General features: G+C 33.9%; 1 protein-coding gene across 2 annotated transcripts in view; it reads left to right on the forward strand.

Annotated features, from left to right (window-relative positions):
- Window positions 1-817: 817 nt before the first annotated feature.
- Window positions 818-15,460, forward strand: part of LOC145664348 (uncharacterized) — a 506,205-nt gene continuing 491,562 nt past the window's right edge. The window contains exon 1 of one of the 2 annotated variants that reach the window (XM_081730966.1): window positions 818-2,179. In XM_081730966.1, the coding sequence (XP_081587092.1) occupies window positions 1,615-2,179 (565 nt within the window). In that variant the 5' untranslated portion in view covers window positions 818-1,614. The remainder of the gene's footprint in view (window positions 2,180-15,460) is intronic. The other variant, XM_081730965.1, reaches the window with a different exon arrangement.

The following is a 15,460-nucleotide window of genomic DNA, read 5'->3' on the forward strand; positions in this document are numbered from 1 at the left end:
GTTAAAACATTCAATAAAAGTCTACAGAGGAGCATAATTGAGCCAACATTCATTCAGTTGATGTTAAAAAAAAAATTTTTTAAAAAAAGGAGAGAAGGAAAGACGTGTGAAGCATTGTTATGCGCAAATTAGAAACAACTGTTTTCTCTTTAGTAGCCAATAAATGGAATCTCTTATCTGATGCCATATGTCAATTCTAGTTGAAGAGAGGTAGTTGCAAAAATTCTGATCAGATAGGTCACATGACCAAGAAGACAGACATACACGGAGGAAGTAAGACTTAAAAAAAAAATGAAATCTTTTACGACCATTGCGGCTGGCAAGCGAATACTAATTGTAGGTCCTGAAATTTCCAGCGGTGTCGTAGAACAGTCGAAGTATATTCAGTCAAAGACGTTTATGTCTAGCAGACCAACCAAGATGTAACAACTCACCAGGGTCGGTCGTAAATTTTAACTTCCCTCCCTCTAGCCTTTTTCGTTAGTCCAAAACCCCCTTGTCCCGCTGGCGTTGTAGCCCCTCTTTCCCCCTAGCTAAGATGGAATTAAGAACCAAACTATGTTAGAGAAGAAAAAGAAAGGAGTCGAAAATAATAAAAAAAGAAAAGAAAACAAAAACATATAAACACATATACTAATAACCTTCTCACATATGAAGAACTTTTGCTTACTTAAAACGTCACTTCATCTATTATATACACTCTACCTAACCCTTCATATGTTCTTTCAGTCTCTCACACACACACACAGAGAAATAAATAGTCACATGTACTCTCAAAATACACTACACATACACACTCACTCTCTCTCTCGTTTTCACCCCTCTCTCTCACACATACTTCGATGTACTTTGTGACTCGCTGTATATATTCTTAGCGCATTGCATGTTGTGAATGCACTTGAGTACGTCCTCTCTCCTCTATCTTACTGCAAGTCAGCTGGTTTTAGAGTGATATACACTGTAAGTGTGTGTGTGAGAGTTGTGTGTGCTCATACTATACATTTGCGCATGCGCAGCTTCGAAAACGAAAAGTGCATGAGACGGAAAAAGATATACCAACTGATAGTTGTTGCAATCAGTGCGAAGTGCATTTTTGTTGCAATTTAATCGTACTTTTTTGTGTTCTCTTTTATATGAATAAATACAAAAAACAAATTACATTTTATAGCCGTTTACTATAGTGCTAGTGTAGAACTGTTGTGATTGTAAAAAATACAAATTTGGTGTGAAAGCGCATTTAACTATTTTTTGTTATTTTTTTCTTCTTAAATCTGCGCTGTGTCAAGACGGCAAAAAAAGAAGTGTATTAGTTACTGTTGAATGTTTAGTACTACGAGCCACAACTTTTAGCATGAAGTGTCACAGCAAGTCTATGAGTAAAAATGCTGTTGCATAAGTGAAGAACACCAGTCCCGTTGCATTTTGCAACGAATCAAGGTAACCCGAGGCGTGAGCGCTGAACTGCAGCCAGAAAAACCAACAGTCAGTGGTGGGTAGTAGGCGGTCAACATCCCACGTGGGGGGATATTTCTGAGTGTAGTGTTGTGTTTATGTTGTGTCCGCGTGTGTGGTTTTTATATATATCATTCGCTTTCCTGCAAGTTTGTGAATGAAATGATGGCTGATAATCAGGACACTAATTTATCTTCACCAGAAACTGTTGTAGGCGTCGACAATTCACCTCCGGAAGGGCTAGAAAATGGTGGACTTGGAACATCCTCTGGTCAAAACGCCCGAACACCTCCAAAGTGTGCGAGGTGCAGGAATCATCGTCTTAAAATTCCCTTGAAAGGACACAAACGTTATTGCAAGTACCGGTTCTGTAATTGCGATAAGTGTTTACTGACTGCTGAGCGGCAGAGGGTGATGGCCCTGCAGACGGCTTTAAGAAGGGCCCAAGCCCAAGACGAAGCTAGAGCCGCTGGACAAATTCCTGGAGCTCAAAGCCCTGTTGATATGGAATCATCAGCAGGTGCTTCTTCAATTCCGGGGCCTTCTTCCTTGTCACGCGAGACTGTTGTTAGTGCCGGTGGCTGTGATTCATCGTCTACTTCCCCGTCGTCCAGCAATGGTGTTGTGGTAGCTGTACCCAGTCGGCTACCGCCTACTGCTAGACCAGTGAAGCTGGGAATCCCCCCGTCAAGTGGGCACCCAGCCATGCCTCCTAATGTAACAGTCGGTGAGTACTGACACTCTTCATTATTTTGTTCAGTATTATGTTATTTAATGTATTATTATGTTTCTACAAGGAATATGATGTTAAAAAAAATTGATTTGATTTTTGATTTTAACATTTCAAGTTAAAGACTCCATAGCCCTCATTACGTACCAATCTTCGCAAAATTTGCGGATCACATCGCAACGCAAAAATTGCAACAATGATGCTATGCCGATTATCGCAAGCTGAACCGCAAATTTTCCTTTTTGTTGACGCAAATTGATACATCGTGGGGCCCGAGAAAGACCAATTTTCGTGGTATATGCGGGGAACATACTGTGTTGGCTTTCAGCAGAATCCACATTAATGCTTCTATGTAAAAAGTCATGATGGTATTTAGCGTTCTGTTCATGCTAACAATCCATTGTGAAGATCAGAAATGAAGAGATATTATAATTTTTTTTCTCATGTGAAACATTACCTTGCTTTTTCGTTAAAGAAACATAGGAACACTATGTTGGAATTTGAAACTTTAGGTAGAGTTTACAATGATATATTTCGGTAATGCTTTTGCGGGGGAGAAGGGAGAAAAAAGTAGGTTCATCAAGCCCAAATATGTTGTGGACAGTCCCAGATTTACGTATAAGCTAAATAAGCTATGCCCCCAAGAAATTTGTCCCCTATAAAGGAAAATACAAATAAATTTTACATTACCAAAACATAAAGACAAATAAAATAAAATCTAGATATAGCAACCGTCGTTTATGTTGTGTATGCTCCTATGACGTAAGTAATAGTTCCCCCCTCCTGCTAGCATACTCCTAGAAATATCACTCCAGGAATATTAGGTTCATAAATTACCATATAGCATATATTCAGAAGGGAAAAAAAAAAACAGCGACGCTTTGTCTTTGACAAGGGACAGTTGGGCAAGAAAGGACCCTATTGCCTTCAATAGCTGAGGATCTCGTCAAATCTCTTTTCTGAAAATTCATAATTTCTGAAAGAAAAACTGATATATTTGAGCATTTTCGGCCACTTCAAATTACGATACGTAGACAGAGTATTAACAAAGATAACCGCTTATCAATTGCTGTAAATATAATTACGTCATTACTACATAGGCTACCGGATGTGGGAAGCAACGAAACATGCATATTTCGCATATTTTTGTAAAATACTTAATTTATCTCTGTTATATATATTAAGTACACCGTATTAGGATTCAGTGTGTTTAGACAGACCTAGTTAATGAAAATGTTAATTACGCATTAAATGTGTACAACGCTAATGCACTTGAGAACCGCCCGTAGATTGTAGTTCACCTTTTTTACACAGGTTAACCCATTTATTGAAGGTTAAGAAAAAGAAAATGTTTATAATAATAATTAAAAAAGAAAGATAATAACTAGTTTGAATGTAGTTTACAAATTGTAAATGATGGGTGCATGTATCGTTTATCTATAAAGATGAAGTTTAGGTTTAGAATTTATTTTGTGATGTTATTTTAAGTAAATAATTAGTGGATGGACAACTCGGTATTTGCAACATTCAAACTGTATTTCTCAACAATTCAATTTATTTATTTACCAGTTCGATATAGAGCTGTTCGAATAAAATTGAAGACCTTGTTGCAAGAAGGAGACAGTTCCAGTTTTACATTTGTTCAGAATTGAAACAAAATATTGTTAAAAATCAACTTATTGTATTCGCGTCTTTCTTTTTTTTGGTAAAGAACGCTTTTATCCCTATAATAGCACCTTTCGTTATGAAAAGATTACAGACGCGAATACAATAAGTTGATTCTCAACAATATTTTGTTTCAATCCTGAACAAATGTAAAATTGGAGCTGTCTCGTTTTTGCACCGAGATCTTCAATTACTGATAATCACAACTACATTCAGGAAAACTGAGATAATCATATCAGTAGAATTAGCACTGAAGCAAATATGACTGAGTTGTTTAATATATATATATATATATATATATATATATATATATATATATCGCAGCAGCACATCGGGTGTTTTGAATGAAGTTTCATAACAACATTTGACAACGACTTTTATGCACTCTGTTTGCATCCTTAAGATTGATTCATTCATTCAGAAAAAATTGAAAGAATTAGAGTATATACCGTAATTTTTTTAAAACAACAGTCAAATTTTTTTTTTTAAAAATGTAAAAAATTATAGTTACTTTTATATAAAATAAAATAGTCACTTTTATTCGGTGTTAATCTTATTTTTTTTAATACTATACTACACACATCACTTTGACTCACTGGCGCAAATCCCAGGGGGATGAGGGGAACATGTCCCCACCAACCTTGGAACTGGGGGACTATCCCCCAATAATCCGATTTGAAATGTGTTTTTTGTGAAAAAATGTGATGATTTGTGTCCGACAGCCACAAAGAAAAGTGAGATGAAATTGATGTCCCCCAGAATAAGCCTTAAATCTGCCCGCCTCCCAATGTTGAAGAAAACTCTGCTCCCTGATCCTCCACTTGTTTTTCAACTTCACAAATATTTTGAGCATCGCTTAACAACCACAACAACAAAAGGAACGGTCTTACTTGCCCCTCCACTCCCCCCCCCCCAATGTTGAAAACAGATTTGCGCCGCTGCTTTGACTGATAACATGTATAGAACTTTACGCTTTTTTTTCATTTACTCTTAATTACATACTACTTCCCCAAAAATGTACACACAATTTATTTGTGATAATTAATGTATTCAGAGTCCCAAAAAATAATATAAAATCCCTATATCCAAAATCCACAGTTGTAATTAAAAAAAATAACCATCAGAAAGAAGAGTAACCGTCAACAACAAACTGAAGAAGGTAAATTTTCCATTGTCTCGGTCGTACCGAAGCCAAAGACTATTATGGACTGCTTTCCTTCTGTGGAAGTTACTTTTCATTCGTTCATTCTAAGCATCGTCAAGTCTCCTTATGAGCTTGTATAGATAGAATTTTCTGGCAAATTATTATTACTTTGAAGGCGCATGTTAACTTTGTCATTTACAAATCACCGAATAACACATTCATCGTTTAGGTACATTATAATCAACTAGTGATATGATGAAATTTTAAAATGAAGTAATCAGTAATTGAAACATTTTAAATCAGTGTAAATTAGCATTAATATATATATCGATTAATTATATTATATTATCGAGATTATATTAATATATATCGATTAATATATATGGTGGATTCTAGATTTACGATGATCGTGACACCGATATTTTTCCAGATTTGTTATGTTTTAGCTTTAAAAAATAACATGACATTTTTTAAAACTTGTAAATTGGATAATAAGACTGGCAAAATTTGATTATGTGGTAATAACTTGTTTCGCTTAATATAAAATTCCGAGCTATCTTGAACATTTCGTTTTGAGTATAAATTGTTATCCCGAGAATATTCGTACAGCACAAAAAGTTCTGAATATAATTTAAAACTTTGAAGTATTAAGTTGTGTTATATGAGGCTGAGTACATAAGTATCTGCCGGATAATACTAACATTCGAGTAGTCAGTATCTAGTATTGTGCAGTGGAAGTAATTACAACATTCACGGAACTACAGCACAAATAATAACATACCTACATTGTGTCAAAAATCTACTTATATCGTTTTAAAATAATACTGTTTCTAGTAGCCTATCTTTTTATTAACTGTTGCAATAACTCAACTAAATATCTACTATAATTTTACGCATTTGTTACGTTGAGCGCATGTTATTAAGAAGCACAATAACATTGATTTTGAGATAGAGTCCAGTGGCCTGTTAATGACACTAGGTGTAATGCAAGTAAAGATAGTGATGACTCTGACACTACGTTATCCACTGGACAGAAGTGGACCTATCTGGAAGAATGCTCCTCTGCAAAGCTGCGGTATTTAAGTAGCCTACGATTTGATATTGCGTATTGGGGAACATACATATTCGGGATTTTAATATTTTGTCCGAAAAATTGAGAGCGTAAATTTTCATCAGCCTAATTTTGAATAAATTTATAGCATGATATAGAATGAGTTGTAAACTTACTTTCAGCTTCATTTACACCGTTCAAAAAAGAACACCAAAAATAAAATATGTTTACTATTGTGTTGAACGAATGTAGGCAATTTAGGTGCCTATGTTGTTCCTAAATTTTTGCATTTTAAAGGTATTTATAATTATTTACTTATACTTTCAACGTATAACAAAAATCAAAAATGAATATATATATTGTGGACTAATCTTCCAAGCGAAAGTTATATGTTAAGAGGTTATGAACAACCACCAGATCTTTTTTACTTCAATTAAATCATTCCGGAAGAATTATTTATGTTTATTTATTCAAATATATCTTAATTCTTTAGGGGAGGACATCATTACATGTGAGTCTTTTCAAAATTTGTTATCGCAAAGCAGTAGCGCAAAATATTCGGTAAGAATTTTTGGCGATAAGTGTAAAAAAAATTTACTGAGATCCCTATTGCTGACAACGGTTTGTGTATCAATACGCAATACCCAAAATTATCGCAAAACGCAAAATTTACATTGGTTATGTAATACTACAAAATGAACATGCGATACCGATGAACACTAACTTACCATGCAGATTTTGCTTGTGTTGCCAAGAAATAATGTGTAAGAGAACTCCATAATTTAAGCACCAGGTTTATCTGTCCATCAAGAGGCAGGAAAATAGTCAACTATCAGGTATTAGTAATGAATAATAATAGATTTAAAATAATATGTAATTGATTTCTTCAATGAAATGGACGCATTTCACATCTCAGCCAGAATTATCTTTAACGCAAAATAACCACGACTATCTTTAACAATAGGACATTTAATAATTGTGGTAGGTTTCAGCGTTCGGTTGCATATATTTTTGTTAGCAAATTGCGAACATTATCAAAACATTTGTTTTACGCTTACGACTTCCACAAAGATAAGAATATTGAAGTTTATTTCCTTAACACAGAATAGTCTTCCAATAATATGTACGGTATTTACTTTTAAGTTTCTTTGTACAATAGGCCATAGCTTATATATTATAGCGAAAGCTCTTTACTTGTTTTGCTGTATTCAGATTTTTCGTGTATTCAATGGATGTTAAAAAGTAAACAAAATTCTAACGTTTAAATAAAAACATCAATTTTGAAGATTAACTATTTTCGCTGTACTGAAAATAATCATAATACAATATTGTACTATTGGTATGGTATTTAGTAAGTCTATGATCTATATATAGTCTATTTTTCCTTTCGTCAATGAATGTGTTTAGTAGAACACGAAACAAAGTATAACGTACGTCAAGGCCGTATCGTGTACATAATTACTTGTTCTACCCCAGACATGTCTGTAAGTTACAGAAAATAGCAATTAAAACCTCGCACTATAAACTACAAATAGCCTTCTATAATAACTTTGTGTCTGATACTCTGAAATATCTAGACCTATAATTTATAAGCTAGTGCAATACTGTATTGATATATATTTACAATAGTTTACTTTAACTAATGTCCTCCGTATTTAGCTATTCTGCAAGCGTTATATATAGCCCATATATATATATATATATATATATATATATATATATATATATATATATATATATATATATATATATATATATATATATATAAATTCATTTTTAAGTATTAATTTGTAAGAGAGAACAGTTTAAAATGCAGTAGGTGTCAGCAACTTTATTTACCGGTATTTTACAAAAATATCAAACATTAGGTAATGTGCCGTTTCTTACACAAATTACACTAAGGTATATTACTATAAATATAGTCCTAAGTTTTATCAAGAAATAACTTTTTTAAAAGTATTTCTTTTAATTTTAGTAGGAGGAAAACATTTTATTATTAAGAATTTCAACCTAATGAGTTAAGATCGTAAACTTTTTTCAAAAATAGTTTGAATATATATATATATATATATATATATATATATATATATATATATATAGATAGATAGATAGATAGATAGATAGATAGATAGATAGATAGATATAATGAACATTATAACAAGACTAACCAAAGCTTCAACACACACTGTATTTTAAACTATAATGTGTAACGGTTTCAGATATCTAACATATCCTTCATCAGACACTATGGAGGATATGTTCTATGTGTTTTTCTTCTACTAAAATTTAAAATGTTACTCTTGATAAAACTCCTTCCCCTTCCGCAATGTCTCAAATAACATCTCTAAATGGGAAATATGTGTAATATGTACGTACATAGCAGGACTTTCCGAACTTTAGAAACCGCATTTACCTTAGACTGTTACATTTCCGTTCGACGATTTAAAGTTATATAAAGATGACTAACTTTCAATTGAATCTATTTCTTTTTCTCTTTTAATGGTAATTATTTACATTAACACCTTGCATTATTTTGAAATTTAAAAAAAAAATCCAAAATTAGAATAAATAACTGAAAAGGGGGAAATTTTTGAATTAAATTGAATTATATTTATTTTACTTAGTGTTCTGAGTCTTAAGAGTTCATAATGGCTAAACCGTTCGTTCTGTATTTTATAGTATCAATTTCTCGTTTTCATTTGATTTTTTTTAACGAAATTTGCTGCTTATCCGAAAAAAAGATATTTCTAAAAGAATAAACACATTAGAGCTTAAACATGACTCGTCATCGCCACTCCACATCATCCCGGACCAAGACAAGGAACAACTTCCTTCGCGTCTCGACTTGTATTAGTTTGGAAATCCTTGACATAGACCCTATATTGGTGTATTGGAATGCTATTGGTGAATGTTTAAAAGTAATTAAAAATGAAGGAATACCACCTATGGTGGTTAAAATAGCAGGTAATCCTTTAGATCAAAACACTGAATAGCATAATTATAACGGGAGATAATTATAACGGGAGATTGAGATTTTTCATTTCTGACTATACTATAAAATTGGTAGATGACACACTAAATCTATTACTTCGTTACATAAATATAGTATTACGCCAATAACTAACGATCTTATAGTAAAATGAAAATAATCTGCTTCGAAACTTAACGCAAAAGCTTGATTATTTTTAAAAAAAAAAGAATATTTTCTTAAAATATGTCAATATTTTTAATGATACTATAAAAATATATTATTAGTGGGAAAAACCAAGATTTAAGGAGAATGTATACTTGAAATATGTTTAAAGGGCATTTGGAAAAAGAAAAATACCCCTTGTTTCCTCTCTCATATTCTGCTACAGAATTAATCATACCAGTGTTATGGAAAACTACATTAGCAGAATTTGTAGAATCATGTTTTCAAGACGTCGATATTATTCTACACTTAAGTGATGATTATTCAAATCTGGAAAAATTAAAATTAAAATGTGTGACTTTTCTCCTTTTGTGTTTTTTCCCTTATTGGTTTTCTATTCGTGGCTTTTTCTCCAAGTTATGTGTCAGAAACAAAAGGTGAAGAATTCTATAGTCTGAATCGGGGACAAAAAATGATAATGAACGAATTTGAAAAAGTTTTTCAATATCATTTTTCTTAACCTTCAACTGAAACAAAGGAAACACTTCGTAATCGGAAGACCAATATACATACCGATACCGGTGTTATTATCTAAAAGAGTTCTCACCAGAAGGAAAAAAATAACTGAGTTATATACTAGTCCGGCCAATTAGAAACAAATATATGCTGACACTTTCCAGTTGTGGATACTATAGCATCGGCCTTTTTTGACTTCCCTATAAATTGACTCGATTTTTTAGTTTCTATTGTGGAGTATGTATTGACGTTTAAATGGGATCTATTGGTTGGTTATTAGAGTTAAATGTCTCGTTTAGCTGGCGAGAATATATGGAATGACTGACAACTTAACATGGAATCCGAATCATATGATCTTCCACCCACCGGGAATCAACCGGGGTCTCCCACGCCAAAGACACGTAAGCTAACCATGTAGCCACAATCGAGCTCTTTGCATTACAAGTAGTATATGAGACTAAGTATGTGCCACCGTTATGAAAAGCCAAGTATCTTAGTACATACAGGGTGTTTCTAAACAATACCGACAACGTTTGGCAGGTGATTCCTGACTCTAAGATAAGACAAAAAGTATAGACCAACCTGGGTGCCTATACTTCCTTTCTTTCCTTTCAGAGTTAAAGGCTGCCGAAAACATAAAAAAAGGACTTTAAATTTCCATATCTCCAAAACTATGGGACCTACCTAGCCGGGTCAAGACTTCACTGAGGAACTAATATATGCGCTATCCAAAAATACATGTTTCAGAATCCAAAGGTACTCACGCAACAATTTTTATAGGGAATTTTGGCTACGGGCATATAATTTGAAGTACTCACCAAATACACCTATAAAAATTATTGCGGAAGTACCGCAGGATTGGGAAACTGGGATATTTGGATAGAACACACATTAGTTCCTAAGGGAAATCTTAACCCGACTACCGTAGGTCCCATAATTTTGGAGCTATGGACCTTGAAAGTTATTTTTTTTTTTCCCTATAACTCCGAAAGGAATCATTTGTGCACCCAAATCGGTCTATACTTTTTGTCTTATCTTGGCGTTAGGAATCACCTCCCAAATGATGTTGGTGTTGTTTCGAAACATCTTATATAATACAGTCCATAAACAAATAACAATTTCCTGCAAATTAAAAACTGTCAGCAACAAGTGACATCCTTTTTAGGCCACGGGAGTCCGTTTTTTTCGATCTTCTCGAAAACTACATATGAGACTTTACCGTGAAGCACGTTGTGTTTTTCGGCTTAATGAGATATATGAAGTGATATAAGCATTGTCTTTGGACAATATTTCAGTAAACCAGAAATTACAGTTTAAGAGTTAATGATACGTACTATGTCTTGTAGTGCTGCTGCAGGGACGCACCCACGGGGGGGGGGGGGAGGGAGGACCACCGGGTATAAACCTTTCCCTTAAAACTTCCTAACTTAACATACATTTGTACACTTTCTCAATAAAACTAATGTATACTTGTTTAAGGTGGAAATAATTGATATAGCATGAAAATTTTGATCGTACACTTCATCTGTAATTTCTGAAAATATAGATGGAAGTATTTTATAATTATTTTTTGTCTTTAGGGGTGCAGAATAATAACTGTTCAATACTATATGAACCTAGTGGCTCGTAGTATTGGATCCTGCCCCTAAAAGCTTGGACCCCTCTCAACAAAAATTTCTCGGTGCGCGTTTGTGCTGCTGGTATCATAAATAATGGTATATTTCACTATTAGTTTCATCTCATTAACTGGCATTGTTATCGTACAGTGTATTTTTATTTTTGGTTTACAAACAATTACGTAGGTTTTCTTCATTTTCTGCAGAAACTACACATGAAATTTTACTCACGTATGCAACTGAAGAAGATATATTAATTGGTACAGTATATGTATCATCTGTGGGCCATTTTCTCGTTAAATGTTAATCATATTGCAGAATTTACGTTTCTGTACTAGAAGATGATTGCACGCACATCGCTTTGTACTTTAGTAGCGTCGTATAGTTTATGTTTACATAATAATTTTGTAATGGTTTGTTTTCAATCACGTATTTTCGTATTTCAGTATGTTCCATATACATTTCAATTATTCATGTTTTGCCGTGTAGTATTGTAATTTCAAACCAGTGCATTGGCGTGCCGTGAGGGTGGGGGGAGGGCTAGCGGGGCGACGGCTCCAGGCGCTGAAGTAAGGGGGCGCAAAATTCGGGACGAAAACGGAAAGAAAAGAAGGAAAGGAAAAAAAGAGAGAGGAAAAATGTTACTCGTGTTTGGAAAATGTATGTGCACATATTTAAAATGGGAAGAAAAATAAGAAAACAGTGCTCAGAATCAAAGAAAAGCAGTTTTTTTTTGTTTTTGTTTTTTTTTTTTTTTTTTTTTTTGTTTTTAAAGAAAATTTTCTTATATTTCGCGCTAGTGACGCTTCGCGGCTAGTCTGTCCGTCGTATACTCTCACCCCGGGAGCTGATTTTCCACGGCACGGCACTGTTTCAAACTGTCTGATTGTAGGTTGTAAGTCCCTTACTCATAATACAAAGTGTCAGTATAATAATGATTAATTTTTCTGCATTAGGAAATGTATCTCTTTCTTTCACGTATAGGTACGTCCGTAAGCAACAGAAATTCTTCTTAGGAAAAAATCACAGTAAAAACCCAGAAACCAATATTATAGACATTTTACCTGTTCAAACGAATTCGTCAGTAACATACGAACAGTTTTTAGGGGAAAATTATAATTGTGTTCAGTATGATGTTATATATTATTATTTTATAGTAGTAACATTAATGAAGAAACAAAAATGTCTTTGAAGTCGGGGAAGGAGTAAATTAAAAGTTACATAAGCAGACCATTTCTCTTACACTTATTTAGCAGAAAGTATTTTGTCGTACGTTCAGATAAAATAAATAATGTATATTTGTTTGAATGATGAAAAAAATAAACTGTTGCTACTATTAATTATACCTTACAAGTAACACATTAAAATTAACGCAATCAATATTAACAATTGTAGGCTTCTTCAAGAAGAATATTTACAAGATTTATTCATTTCTTGTTATTATTAGCATACTTGACCAACTTACCTGTAGCTTGTAGTCCCCAAAAACTTTTTATTTGTTCTTTATTTGATCAATCATAAGAACAATAGACTAATATATCGTACTCAAACTCATGCGACCTTGGATAAAACTTGGCACGGAGGTAGATCTTGACATCCTTAGTAAGCATCTGAGTGTTTTTGTTGTGTAGACTTTTGGTTTCCGAGTCATTTGCGCAATCTAACTTAGGATTCAAACTTAGTCAAAGTACTAAGGATCATACGACTAATAAAAATGCCCACTCTTGGTTAAATTTCCAATTGCGCTTTTTGTACTACTTTGAGGATGCTGAAACCAATGAAACTTTTAAAACATATCTATTCATCGCGGCACGAGAAAAAATAATCTTCGGGTATTCAAATTACCATTTGTGCCAATAGTAATAGTGTCCCTGCTTGGATAAATTTCTAATTGCCCTTTTTATATTACTTTGAGAATTCTAAATCGAACGCATCTATTTTCAAACATATTCGTCCATCAGGTTACGGCAGAAATTACCTCAAAGATGGGATATTTACATATATTTCTTCTAAATTTGAGATGACTTTTCTAGGCATTTCATGAACGCATGTGAGTATAAATAGTTCTATTTTGGATTCAGCAGCCTCATCGTAGTATATAAAAAAAAAAACCTAATTAGAAATTTATCCAAGCATGGGCACGATTACTATTAACACAAGCGGTAGCTTCAATATCTCAAGGTTGTTTTCTCGTGCTCCAATGCACTGATATGTAGTTTCATTTGATGCAACATCCTCGAAGTAGTACAAAAAGCTGAAATCTAGTAGTAGTATTAGAAATTTATCCAAGCGTAGTTATTTTTCACTAGTAACATGATTGTTAGTTCTTTCTCAAATAATAATAATAATAATAATAATAATAATAATAATAATAATAATAATAATAATAATAATAATAATAGGGGCGCGGTGGCTCAGTGGTAGAGCGTTCACCTCCGGTGCTTGGGGTCCCTGGTTCGATCCCAGCTCGCGCCGTGTGGACTTTGTGGTGGACAAACATCGTGCTCGTGGGTTTTCTCGGGGTTCTCCCGTTTCCTCCCACTTTCTTCATTGCACCATTTCACTTATCTTTCATCATCACCGTCTCCTTTAGCCTAACCGGTATAACCGTGGGACGTAAAACTGAAAGATTTCATTTCATTTCAATGATGATAATAATAATATATTGCTATTTAAAACAAGGATCTGGATAAAATACAGGATGGAATAATCCTGTTGAACGTTAATTTTAGGATAACGGTAAGGAAATTCAATATATACTTATAATAAAAATTTATTAAGATCAATGAAGGATTATATTTTTTCGCAATTGGAAGCTCATTAGTGGTAATTAATGGAATATTACTTAATTATTAACCATAATTACTAAATTTTAAGATTTACACGGATAAATTACGAAAATAATTCCATAACGTAGTTGTTGTTTCTACAATATACGAAAATCTTCCACGATTTATGCGATGATTAAAAGCAAATCAATGATGATGGAAGAATTGATGGAATGAGAAAGTGGGAGGAAACTTGTGTACCCCGAGAAGACCCATAGGCACAATATTGTCCACCATAAACAACTTGGCCACGGATCGAACGACGGACCCCACGCATCAGAGATAAGCTACCACTGAGCCATCGTGCCACCTCTACAATATACGGTCCGCTATAATTCACACTCCAATTCAATTTTCTGATGGAAATCAAAATAATATGAATATATAAAACAAGCACAATTACCCTTGTACATATACTAGCATTCCTAACCATACTTATCAAGCCTTCTATTTCAGCTCACTACTTTATCATAGCCCTTTTAAAACTAGAAGAGGAAACTGACAAGCTTTTGCCAATGTGCTATGCTAGATAGATCGGTTAGAACTTGATTAAGAGGCCTCATCCCGGTGAAATTAAAAAAAAAATACCGCTAATTTTACAGTGATTATGTGATATCTTCAAATAGATAAAAGATAATTGAAATGTGGAACAAGAGCGCCCTAGACAATATTATTTTGTGTGAGGTGCCGTTATCACAAGTCACCTAGTGGCTTTCCGTTTTCAGCCATTTAGAAACGCGAAAATAAATTATGATTTTCAAAATGGCTCGATATCGAAACGAGATAACTGATTCGTCATAACGGCATCTCATGTTAAATGATATTGTCTAGGACGCTCTTGTTCCCCATTTCGATTATCTTTTATCTATTGAAAATGAAATGAAATGAAATCTTTTAAGTTTTACGTCCCACGATTATGCCGGTTAGGCTAAAGGAGACTGTGATGATGAGTAATGAATGAAATGGTGGAATGAAAAAAGTGGGAGGAAACGGGAGAACCCCGAGAAAAAACACGCACACGGTATTCGTCCACCACAAAGTTCACTTGGCGAGGGCTAGGATTGAACCCGGGACCCCAAGCACCAGAGGTAAACGCTCTACCACTGAGCCACCGCGGCCCAACCTTTTATCTATTTGAAGATATCACATAATTACTGAAAAATTAGCGGTATTTTAATTTCGCCGGGATGAGGCCTCTTAAGGCAAAATACACATTAATACATATCGTCTCGCAGTTAATATTGTCCAGGAGAGGGGTGTCTCGATTCTTGTCTCAAGAGTCGAGACAAAAAGTGCCGTTTTTAATTTGATACAAGACGGCAAAA

This window comes from Thermobia domestica, chromosome 11 (genome assembly GCF_964235325.1).
Source record: "Thermobia domestica chromosome 11, izTheDome1.hap1.1, whole genome shotgun sequence".
Lineage (NCBI taxonomy): Eukaryota > Metazoa > Arthropoda > Insecta > Zygentoma > Lepismatidae > Thermobia > Thermobia domestica.